Source organism: Notolepis coatsorum, assembly GCF_963971535.1.
Source record: "Notolepis coatsorum genome assembly, chromosome: 2".
Taxonomy (NCBI): domain Eukaryota; kingdom Metazoa; phylum Chordata; class Actinopteri; order Aulopiformes; family Paralepididae; genus Notolepis; species Notolepis coatsorum.
Genome location: NC_140166.1, coordinates 173,119,631 through 173,130,694, shown reverse-complemented (window position 1 = coordinate 173,130,694; position 11,064 = coordinate 173,119,631). Strand labels below are relative to the sequence as shown.

Genomic DNA, 11,064 nt, shown 5'->3' with positions numbered 1-11,064 from the left:
GGGAATCAGATCAGACTGTGCGAAGAGGGGCTTAGCAACTCAAACGCACAGGGTGAGCAGACCGTGGGACTTACCTTCCCACAGAAGAACCCACGACTACACAAACGCGCAACCCACATGCCACTAGGGAACGAACGGGAAGAAATAAAAAACCCGTCACAACCCCTAATATCACGGGGTCAAGGGCAAAACCCAACCCCGTGGCAAGGCCGTAGCAGTGGAGCGCGAAGGAGGACCCAGCCCCAAGAAGGGACTGGACCCCCCGGAAAAGGGGGCCTGGTGAGGCCAACGACGCCGCAGCATCGAGACCCCACCAGGCGGTCACTAGTGACACCACCCCCCACATCGCCATCGTATTCGGACAGGGCCCATCCAAGAGCAGGCCCTTCCCCCCTACAGCACGCCGCCCTGAAGCACTCAAGAGGCTACACCCACAGCGGGACCAGGCAGCGCACCGGGGAGACAACCCCCAAAAGAGGTCGATCCCTCAATCCAGGCAACAGGTCACTCGACCTGAGCCTGGAGCACTGCGGACTAGACAGGCGCCAAAGGGGTCTGCTGAAAACAGCACCCCGGCGGAAGGGGCGTACGGTATGCTGTGCACCATGTTGCAGCCTCCACAAAAAACCCAGACCCTCTAGAGGGGCCGAGGCAGAGAAGACAGACACGATTGTCAGACATCATGAAAGGTGCGGGGGCACACTCACAGGCAGACGGGGTCAAGCCCGGCCTAACCCGAGAGTCGACTCCGCTACCAACACACCTGGAAACCAACCACCACCTTGGTTCTAACAGGAAGTGGTTGTTCCTATAACCCCCCCAAGAAAAAACTCCAAAACACAACTGCGGGTATACACTGGCTATACAGCAGTACAAGTGTTTCAGTTTCCAAGAAGGGGTTAACCCAGGCCAACAGGTCGACGAGAACGAGTTCGGACCTGGGCCCGGCGGACCGGGACGTACACAGGGATGCCAGAGGGTTACAAGAACCACCTCGACAGCCCCCTCCCAGCCCCGCCAAGCAGGAGAAGAGAGGGGCGAAAAAAGAATGGAGAAGGACCAGGCTCCTTTAGCACAGCGCAAGGTACAACACAATATGGACCAAGCAACAGTGAAGGATAACACGCAGTGACATAATCACGAACATCTCCATAACATCAAACCCCGCAACGCCCGGGCCGACCTGGCATTTTCCCCCCGAAAAAGCACAAGTCCCTCAGGGTACCAGAACAGCAGATCTGCGCCCCGGCGGACAACGGGTTAACTGACCTGGTCCGGCGCGACCAGAACCAGTCCTGTGTCCTAATCACGCCACCATCCCCAGTCCCAGGAGGGGGGTAGGTACGCGTGTCGATCTAAAATATCACAGAGGGCGCCACCAAGCCGTGCCCGGTGGCCCACCCCAAAGGCGTGAGACCCCTACGCCAATGCTTTGATCTATTCCGTTATCTCCCCCCAGAGATGAACGAGAATTCATTGAGACTAACCTAGTACACTGGCACTCGGAAGAGACAAAACTCCATCCTAGTTGCCCCATAAAAACGCTGTTTCAATGATGAGCAACCAAGGCGCGTAAGCCCATGCATGGTTCCACACAGAAGCATCCAGGGCCAGCACTATGTACACGTCGAGACCCAAAACACATCAATGGTAATTCTAACAAGAACCCAGATAACGTTCCCTCCAAGCCGCATGGGAGCTGTTTGAACAGGTACAGACAGCCCTGTTCATGTGTGAAAAAACTTGCCACCTGTTTATTGTCATCACAAGCTGAGAGAGGGACTAATCCCTTGATCACATGCCACTATGCACAGCATTGTAGGGTAACTCAGCCAGTTGTGGGCTCAGCCACGTTGTCTAACGTTACATGAACACACACAACTTCTCATCATAACAAAAACCCAGTTAATTTTTACTCACGTAAAAAACAACGGTGTTTCTAGGTAGAGAGAAAAGCACAAGCTTTGGCCAGCCCAGCGGCACCCAAGCTATACAAGCGACCAAGACAATTCACACATAGCACATGTCGTATCCCCAAATGTAGTGAAGCAACATACGTTTTGGAAAAAACATTAACATTATTAACAAAACATTCTGGAGGGGAACAGGTAGCTCAACCCGGCTAGGAAGCAAGCTAAGCAGCTACCACTGAAACTGTACAACGTGAGAAAACAATATAGGCCAACACTTCAGACAGCCGCTGTCTGTCCCTCTCCTCATCCGAAGAGAGAAGAGAAAAAGAAGGCAACACAGTCTTCAGAACGGTGTTTATCAGACACAGCGGTGTGGGCAACAAGTCCCTCAAGGGCTGCAGCCGACTTGAGCATGGGGATATTCTCATAATGAAACACCAAGCTCACCTCCCTCGCGCCGGGTATTTTTCATCTTGAAAAGCGGGGCCCACACGGTGACAGAGGGGATCCGTTTGTCCAGAGACCCGGGGAATTGAACCGCAGATTCGGAGCACGGTCCCAGTAAACAAAGCTCTCGATGAGAAGCTCATGTTAACGTGGGCATCAAACCAGAACCCTCTCCACGCCGCTAGAGCAGCGAAAAAAGAATACCAGCCTGGGGCAGGATCTTCGTAAACTGTGTAGTTGTTCCCCCCACAACCAACACACCTGGCGCCCGCGCTGCAAACACATCACCCGCCCCAGAAAGGCCGTCAGCCCCCACACAGCCGACCGCCTCTCAAGCAACGTGTCCAACTGCAGAGCCGGAGGTAATGCAGGCGGGGATTTGCTCAGCGATGCGAGCCCCTACTACGAAGCTCCAATGGAGGTCAGAATGATCATCATCTTCTAGACACTCCGGTGGCGAATACATTATCGCTGTATTTCCTCGAAAAATAGTGAGAGAGAAAACAAAGATATAATGTCAACGCAGCTCCTTCTCTTCAACGTAGCTCCTTTCCAACTGTTTTACACTAAACTCAAGTGGTGTATACAGACACTCGCCATGATGAAAATAAGGAAGGAGCTGTTAGTATGGCCACACCCCTGCTTATGTAGAGGAGCGGATGGGTGTGTATAGGTATATGTGGAGAAATGTATTCAGTATATAGACTGGATATGGAATATGTTCCAATAGAGCAGAGCGTAAGCTATACGATAATATAACCAGTGTTGTGGCTATGTTTGTAAAGAATATGTTTAGGTATTTGGCCACATCCAGTTTGTCTGTGATGAGCGTGTTTTCTGTCTTTATGCTTTGTGAACACATTTTTTTATAATTTTTTTGACATGACATAAAACTAGACACACAAGCATTAACAGTAAATATCCACAATAAATCACAGGATTATACATTCCAGTATTTGAATCAATATAAATGTAGTTTACGAGATATATACATAATACTTGCAATAAATTTATGCTTATGTTTGTAAATCTGGTTTTTAGTTTTTTGCTGCAGCCTAGTTGGTTGTTGAGTAATTTCCAAAGTTTGCAGGGTTTGTTTTTGTTTTCCTCAGTTTTGTCATTGATGAATTTTTTTTTGTGGTTTTGATCATGGTGTTTACGTTATTTCTTAGTCTGTTTCTTTGAATTTTTTGTTCAACCACGTGGGCTTGGAGTTCACTGTTTGAGCTTTTGGTAAGCTTTGTCTGACTTTTATGAAGTTCAGAGCATTTTTTGTCTCTGGTTTTCATGGTGGTCAGTATTTCAGTGTGCATCCATGGCTCAGCGTGATTTTTAACCCTGGTGGTTCTTAGTGCCATGTTGTTAAGTATTGTTGTGAATTTGGTTTTGAATCCAAGCCATGTTTCTTCAACCTGTGTACCACTGAGCTCATCTGACCAGTCCAAGCTCCCCAGTTCTTAAAGGCCTCTCTAGAGTAGGTTTTGAGGTCCCTAGATGTGACTGTTTTGTGACTGCCGGCCTTTTGTTTTAGCTTTTTGCGGGTACAGAAAATCATATAATGATCACTTAACCCGCATGCTATCACCCCTTTGTTGGAGATCATGGACTTGTCAGAGGTCAGAATGAGGTCAATGGTGGTTTGTGTTGAATCACATACCCTTGTGGGTTGGGTGATTAGCTGGCTGAAACCGTGCAGATCACAAAACCTACTGAAGGCCTTGAAGACGGGTGCTGCTTTACGTAGCATATCCATGTTCCAGTCCCCAATAAGAATCTTTTCTACACCCTCCACCCCAGCTAAACACCCATCAAGTGTGTCATAGAAGCCACTCTGTTCTGGCGGTCTATAGATTGTGCCTACTAGTACTGATCTCGCCCTTTCGAATAAGATTTCAATCCAAACATTTTGTCATGGTTAAGGTCAGTACGTTGATGAATTTGGTATCTTCTTCATTGCCTTCTCTTAGCCCCCCATTCATCCTTGTGTGTTTGTTATGTTTGTCTGTTGTTTGTGTCACTACTTCCGCCCCTTAGTTTAAAGTGACTGTGTTCTAGAAATACACTATATAAATTCAGTTCTTCAGTTCAATTATGTGATGAAGATGATTACTTGAAATAGTTGTTGGTGTCTGTGTGAATGTGAGGCATAAGTTGTAAAGCGCTTAAAAAATATATGAATGCAGTCCATTTACAGAGCTTCCAGAACCAGTGATGATGGGACCTTGATGGGACTCTCCTTTAACTTGACCCTGAATATACTTTTTAATAATACATTTGATCACACTTTTCTCATACCTGCAATAACTTGATATGAAAAAGTAGTAACATGCAACACAATAGGTATGAATATTTATTTTTGATTTATATCAAAATAGCCTAGGTACACTGCAACATATTTACAATACATTGTACAAAAACATGGAACCGCAGATTATTTCTGCTTTTAACAATGTATGCTACTTGAAAAAAAAAAATTTAACATTGACTAGGCTAATGTAGGGTACATATTTATTCCTTTCAATTAATACAAACAACATAGCTACCAGGTAATATTCACATCAGTATGCTTTTTGTTCGTGTTGAAAATCAAGTATTTTATTTTGGGAGACTTTCAGAAAATAACTATACAAATGTATATACAATTATATCAAAGGTTTTGGCCAGCTATCCAATTAAACAAAACAGTTACCAAAACATTGTGGTTCATGAAGAAGAAGAGAGAAAAAATACTAGTGATTGCGCCCTTTGAACGCAATGAACTGACCTATCTCAAACCCTGCCCTCTTTTCTCCATCCCCCATTCACAACTGTTAGGGAGGGAAGCAACAGTTGTGATTGGGGGATGGAGAAAAGAGGGCAGGGTTTGAGATGGGTCAATTTAAGACAAACACACCATGTTTTGCACAGTGGTAAAAGAAGCAGGCAGAGAAGATCAGTCAGGTTATCATTATTTACCACCGTTAAAACACTGGGCCAGGAGCATTACATGTGACCAACAAAACGACCATCTGTCACATAAACCTAAAATACTTCAGAATCTCGACACAAACGGGTGGCGATGCGTCGGCCTCGCACCAACAGTCACACTAAGCATACAAAGTAACAGAAGCTACAGCAGTAAAAAAAAAAAAAAAAAAAAAAAAAAAAAACACCAATCCCTTAAAAAAAGGTAGAATGGTATTTCCAAAAACCTTTGGTCACTACGATGGCGGTAGTGACCAAGAAATGACCACAGCGATGCGTAACCTTTACCATGGCAGTAACCATGGTAAAGCTGATAATTATTAACTACCATTGTACTTTTTTTCACAAAGGAATCGGCGTAACACTTTTCTCAGATAGTAAAAACTCTTGAAATGTATACAATCAATTCTGGCTTGTGCCAGCTATCAAACACAACTTTACTCCACTAAACCATAACTGTGGGTAGTAGAGTCTATAGTAGAGAACTAGAATACACCGTTTGCTATGGCCCTTAGCAAAATAAAATTAAAGAAGCCCCTAAAACAGGTTTCATTTCCAGTCATGCTTTAAACATTGGAATGGATCATGAACAAAAAAAATAAAAAACTGAAGCAATCTTAAAATTCTCTGCATTTCTTAAGTGCTCTCAAGAAATTTGAAATGTAACAACATGCTCCTTTTTGCTTAACACCATTTAAACTCTTTTTAACTCTCCACTAGCTTGTTTTTAACGAGGGCTGTCATGAAAAACAAAACAGTAACGAAAATAAGTGCATTCTTATTTGAATCGTGTATTCTGCTCTCAACGATATTTGAGCTAAATACCAGAACACAAAAATAAATTCTAAATAAATGAAATGTTCCAACAGTCGATATGAAGTAGTGGATTTTTGGAGATGGGTACATTTATGACATCAAGAGTAAAAAGGCCCCTGATATGTGAGACAACTTTTGGGGCAAATCTTTTCACAGGCAACAATGTCAAATGAGTAATACCTCAGCACTGCCACTTTAGAACCCCAATCCAGTTTTTTTTAACATATCTATACGTTCTTGGTGAGTTTGATCATAACTCAAAATACTCTTAATTTTTGCAAACAGACATTTTACGGCTAAGAAATTCAGTATAATTTCTGTTTTAGTGGTCAGTCCTTGCATCAAGAGATTGGTCATTCAATTTGAGAATAACCCTCCCTCCAATACTTTGGGGTTTTCGAATTGAAGATTGGGCCTTTTCTTAATCACACAGACATGTTGCTCTAGGAAACATTTGAATATATATGGACCTAGTGTGTGGCTCACTTTGTTGTTGGGAATGCTGCCCAACTACAGTAGTCTCCAGTTCCTTTTAGTGTAGAAACATGAATGGTGCCACCAGTGATTTGCAATTGAAACAGCTGTCCTGTTGTAATTAGCATTACGTATAGTCGCTAAGGACCGGGGTGAGTTCCGTCCTCGACGCATTTGCAATTGAAAAGTCACTACAGTAGTGACATTGCGGTGTTGCGTTAGGAACTGGAGACTACTGTACTGTTTGCCCCAAAAGTTGCCTCATCATATCGCCACTCTCAAGACATGGAGGACGCCAAACTATCTTACTCGCCCTCCTCCTTGATGCGCTGCTGTTTGTTGCGACGGGAATCCAGGTCGAAGGAGAAGTCTGACCAGTCGTCGCGCGGCGGGAAGGAGATGGTCTGGCGCAGCGTGAAGCGCACAGCGTCGATGACGCGCTCGCCCCGGGCCTCGGAGGACCCCACACTCACCGTGGAGGCCCCGCTGGCCGTACGCAGGATGTGGGGAGGCGGGGAAAAATCCATGGTCTGTCGGTGCTCCATGATGCCCTTCCAGATGATGTGCTGGAACTCAACAGGGATCTTCAGCCTGCACAGGTCCTGTGGACATTACAGGACCACGTTAATATCCACTCTGCAACCTCCCCCCAACCTTACTGTCCTATACTATCATGCACACTTCCTAAGATACTAATATCTATACTATGTACTATGTCTATACTACTATGCACTCAACACTGCAGCACTCAAGTTTCAACACTTTGATGAACATTGTTACTCAGCTGCTCAGAGTTATACCCTTCCTAATGACTTCATCATACAGAACTTGTAAGTCGCTTTGGATAAAAGCATCAGCTAGATGACTAAATGTAAAATGTTAATGGAAGAAATGCATACGAGATTAAAATGTGTTGTCATTATACAGCACAACAAAAACAAGTTGTCATCTAACCAGAGTGCAAATGTAGCAGTAAAGTGCAATAGAAATATACAATGTACATGTGATTAAACTGGAATGTATATATAAATGAGTGCTACTGAGTAATAATGATAATCAGATGTATGTACAGTGTTATAGTATTGTGTACAGTGACATGGGTATACAAACACTATGGTAGTAGTAAGTAGTAAATCTAGGTCTGCTCGATATTGGCTTTTTTACCGATACCGATATTCCGATATTGTCCAACTCTTAATTTCCGATACCGATATCAACCGATATCAACCGATACCGATATATGCAGGGTTTCCCCGTCCAAAAAACTGAATAATTTCAGGTAACTAATAATTTCACTGGATATATATATATAAAAAATATTGTTATTGTTTTTTATTTTTTTAAACCGATACCGATATTTTCCGATATCACATTTTACTGCCGATATCGGCCGATAATATCGGTCGGCCGATAATATCGGACATCCCTAAGTAAATCCACATATGACTCTTACAAGGAAATGATTCTGCCATGTATGGCTGGGCAACCATTCTAACATATAATAGTATTACAAAAAAAACATAGATTAATGTGTAAGGTAATGATATCTGAAGGCAGAATTATTAAACATTTTCTTAATTTTATCAAACTTTCTGAAGGCAGGAACTATATGTTTCCTATAATCCTATAATATAATTTCCTTATCGGCCACATTGACCATATTCACACGGTGGCCATTTTGCTCTTATGTCATGTCATAGGTCATGTCATAGGTTGGGATTCCTTTCCAGGGTGGAAAGGAATCCCAAACTGAGCATGACCTACAGTAAGAGCAACATGGCCGCCATTTGAGTATGGTCACTAGGCCTGTGTTGAATAGAGGTCTCACCTCCAGGTTGTAGTTCTCAATCTGGTAGATGTTGGTTAGGCCCTGTGCTGTGAAGTAGTCCAAGCAGGCTGCACAGCCCATCCGTAGAAGGAAGCTGCAAAACAAGACAAATAGAAGATAGTTGAAAAAAGAGTTGCAAATAACCGAGCTATCATTTGACGGATGTCGTACAAACATGGTACATTTTCTTTTACGAAATATACCGATGTGAGGGAAATTAAAATGCAAACAACCTATATCAAGCCCCGCCCTCTTTTCGTGATCCTCCAATCACAACTGCCGCTTCCCTCGGACAGAAGCAACAGTCGTGATTGGAGGATCAAGAAAAGAGGGCGGGGCTCGAGATCGATCAACCGTATCATTGATTTGAACGGTGAACTGTATGAAAAACTAAATAATGTATCCCATTCTGCGTCTATCTGGAGAGTGCCTCCCCTTGTCGCATCCCCCCTCCCCTCTCCCCCCACCACTCCCCCCCTCCCCCATGCGTATGGTCAGGTACCTGGAGATGCTGCTGTCCATGGGGTATGGCGGAGGGGGAGTGCAATGGGAGGAAGGCACCATGGGCAGCTGGGACTGCAGTGCGTGTGTGGGGCTCAGTGAACTCATGTCGGCGTTCATAGGGATGTGCGCGCCCATCATAGGAGTCACTGGAGAGACACAAGCAGCTACCGTGACCATCGTATCACTTCTCTGAGACCTGAGTGTCGCGTCACACGCCAGCGGGACGCGTGGGGGGGAGGGAGGGGGGGGGACAACGCGGCGGATTACTCTCTCAACGTGGCAGACAACGCATCATAAACAGGTCCCGCAGGCCCAGAAATGAGCAGAGTCTCACACGGATCATATTCTCTACGAGGAGGAAGCGTCCTGTCAGGGGGGCTTAAAGAGGGGGGCTAGCTTCCGCCTGTCCCGACAGGCTCTGATACGTATCATACAAGAGGCCCCCGGGGTGGGACATGGGAGGGGGGGGGGGGGGGGGGGGGCTTGTGGCGAGGGGAGTCGCGTTGGGGGGGAGGACAATGGGGGGGCCACACTTACTGTCAGTCAGGCCTCCGGCCATGCTGGATGGAGTGAGCGTGTTGCGCTGCTGGGGGTTGATCAGTTGACTGACCGAGGGGAGCTTGTTTACTTTGCCGTGAGTCGGCGAGTTGGAGCCGAAGGTGGGTTGAGATGGCATGGAGCTTCTGGGGCAGAACAGAGGAGGATAGAGGCCATTACACTCATCGTCCCTCAGATCCCATCTTTAACGAGAAAGACCTGACCGTTAGACACAGCATCATCAACAGCATTACAGTATTGATATTACATGTTACATATTCACATTCATATTGTATGTCATGCTCAGGTTTGGGTACCTTTCCACCCTGTTCCGGGTGGGAACCGGGTGGAAAGGAACCCAACCTGAGCATGGATTGACCATTATTCACACAGCGGACATTTTTGCTCATTATGTCGCGCTCAGGTTGGGTTCCTTCACTGTGGGAACAGGGTGGAAAGGAACCCAACCTAAGCACTACATAAGAGCAAAATATCCACTGTGTGAATACGATCAATTCACTTTGCATGGAAAAAAAGAAATGTCTTAACCCTTTCAGGTGCAGTACGCCTACTACCTCACATGAGAGATATCGTTTTGAGAGCTTAAAATTTGTAAACAATCGTGTAACAACAGCTACGTTCACACTGCAAGCCTTATTTTTTTTAAATATAGAGTGACGTAAAAGTCACATGAAAGTCGTATTACTGTTCAGAGTGAGGTCACACTGCAAAAGATCAGACCTGCATCTGATTTAGGACCACATATGAAAGTGGCCCAAATCAGATCAGATCAGATTCCATGTGATTTATACCGTTCACACTCAGATCTGAGTCACATATGAGCAAAGAAATCCTGAAAGGGTTAAAGCAATTCACAGCTTGTAAATGTAAACACAACAGACCAAACATTGCAACTTAATTGTCAATCAACAATTAGAGGGCTAAAGTGGGCACTGAGATGGCATAGCATGAATGAAGCCCAATAGTTTACTACATCAATAGACTGAACTTTAAACAATACAAATTACTGATGACTTTGACTTTGTTTTCTCTTTATAAGCCCCTCTGTCGTGTCAGAGTTATAGCTTGGGTTATTTGTAGATGTTAATTGTAGATGTTCTCCACCATAAAGAAACAATGGAATAGCATAATAAGATAAAAGGAAAATGACACACATATCCTCCACCAAAAGAAAGCAATGAAATAGCAAGAGAAGAAAAAAAGGAAAGGGTCAGAGTTCAAACAGAAGACATTTATTAGGTTCTGACAGACAGAAAGTGCAACAGCCACCAGAAACAGTACAACAATCTGTATCAAACAGAATGGTCACAGAGGCACTTGTTAACAAACCCTGCTCTGTAAATAACATGACACATCATCATTGTGTTACTTCATCTGTTAAGGACATGTTTTATCAAGAAGAGAAAAAGAAAATGCACAAGTAAATCAAAAACAAACACACAGACTGTCCCGCAGTGACTTTATAAAACATGACCAGCATTTTATCATTTATCTCCATCAATAAAGTTTCTCCCCACAAAAAGAAATCCCACGAGAGCTAATATTTGAGTCCAGCTCCAA

The 11,064-nt window shown here is 44.5% G+C and overlaps 1 protein-coding gene across 8 annotated transcripts in view; it reads right to left on the bottom strand.

The window, feature by feature from the left end:
* Window positions 1–4,697: 4,697 nt before the first annotated feature.
* tp63 (tumor protein p63) overlaps window positions 4,698–11,064 on the bottom strand; it is a 75,596-nt gene continuing 69,229 nt past the window's right edge. For 3 of the 8 annotated variants that reach the window (XM_084309247.1, XM_084309241.1, XM_084309242.1), the window contains 4 exons: window positions 9,484–9,686; window positions 8,945–9,092; window positions 8,443–8,536; window positions 4,698–7,216 (listed from right to left, as the gene is read on the bottom strand). In XM_084309247.1, coding sequence (XP_084165373.1) covers window positions 6,920–7,216; window positions 8,443–8,536; window positions 8,945–9,092; window positions 9,484–9,686 — 742 coding nt within the window. In that variant the 3' untranslated portion in view covers window positions 4,698–6,919. The remainder of the gene's footprint in view (window positions 7,217–8,442; window positions 8,537–8,944; window positions 9,093–9,483; window positions 9,687–11,064) is intronic. The other 5 variants (XM_084309248.1, XM_084309243.1, XM_084309244.1 and 2 more) reach the window with 3 other exon arrangements.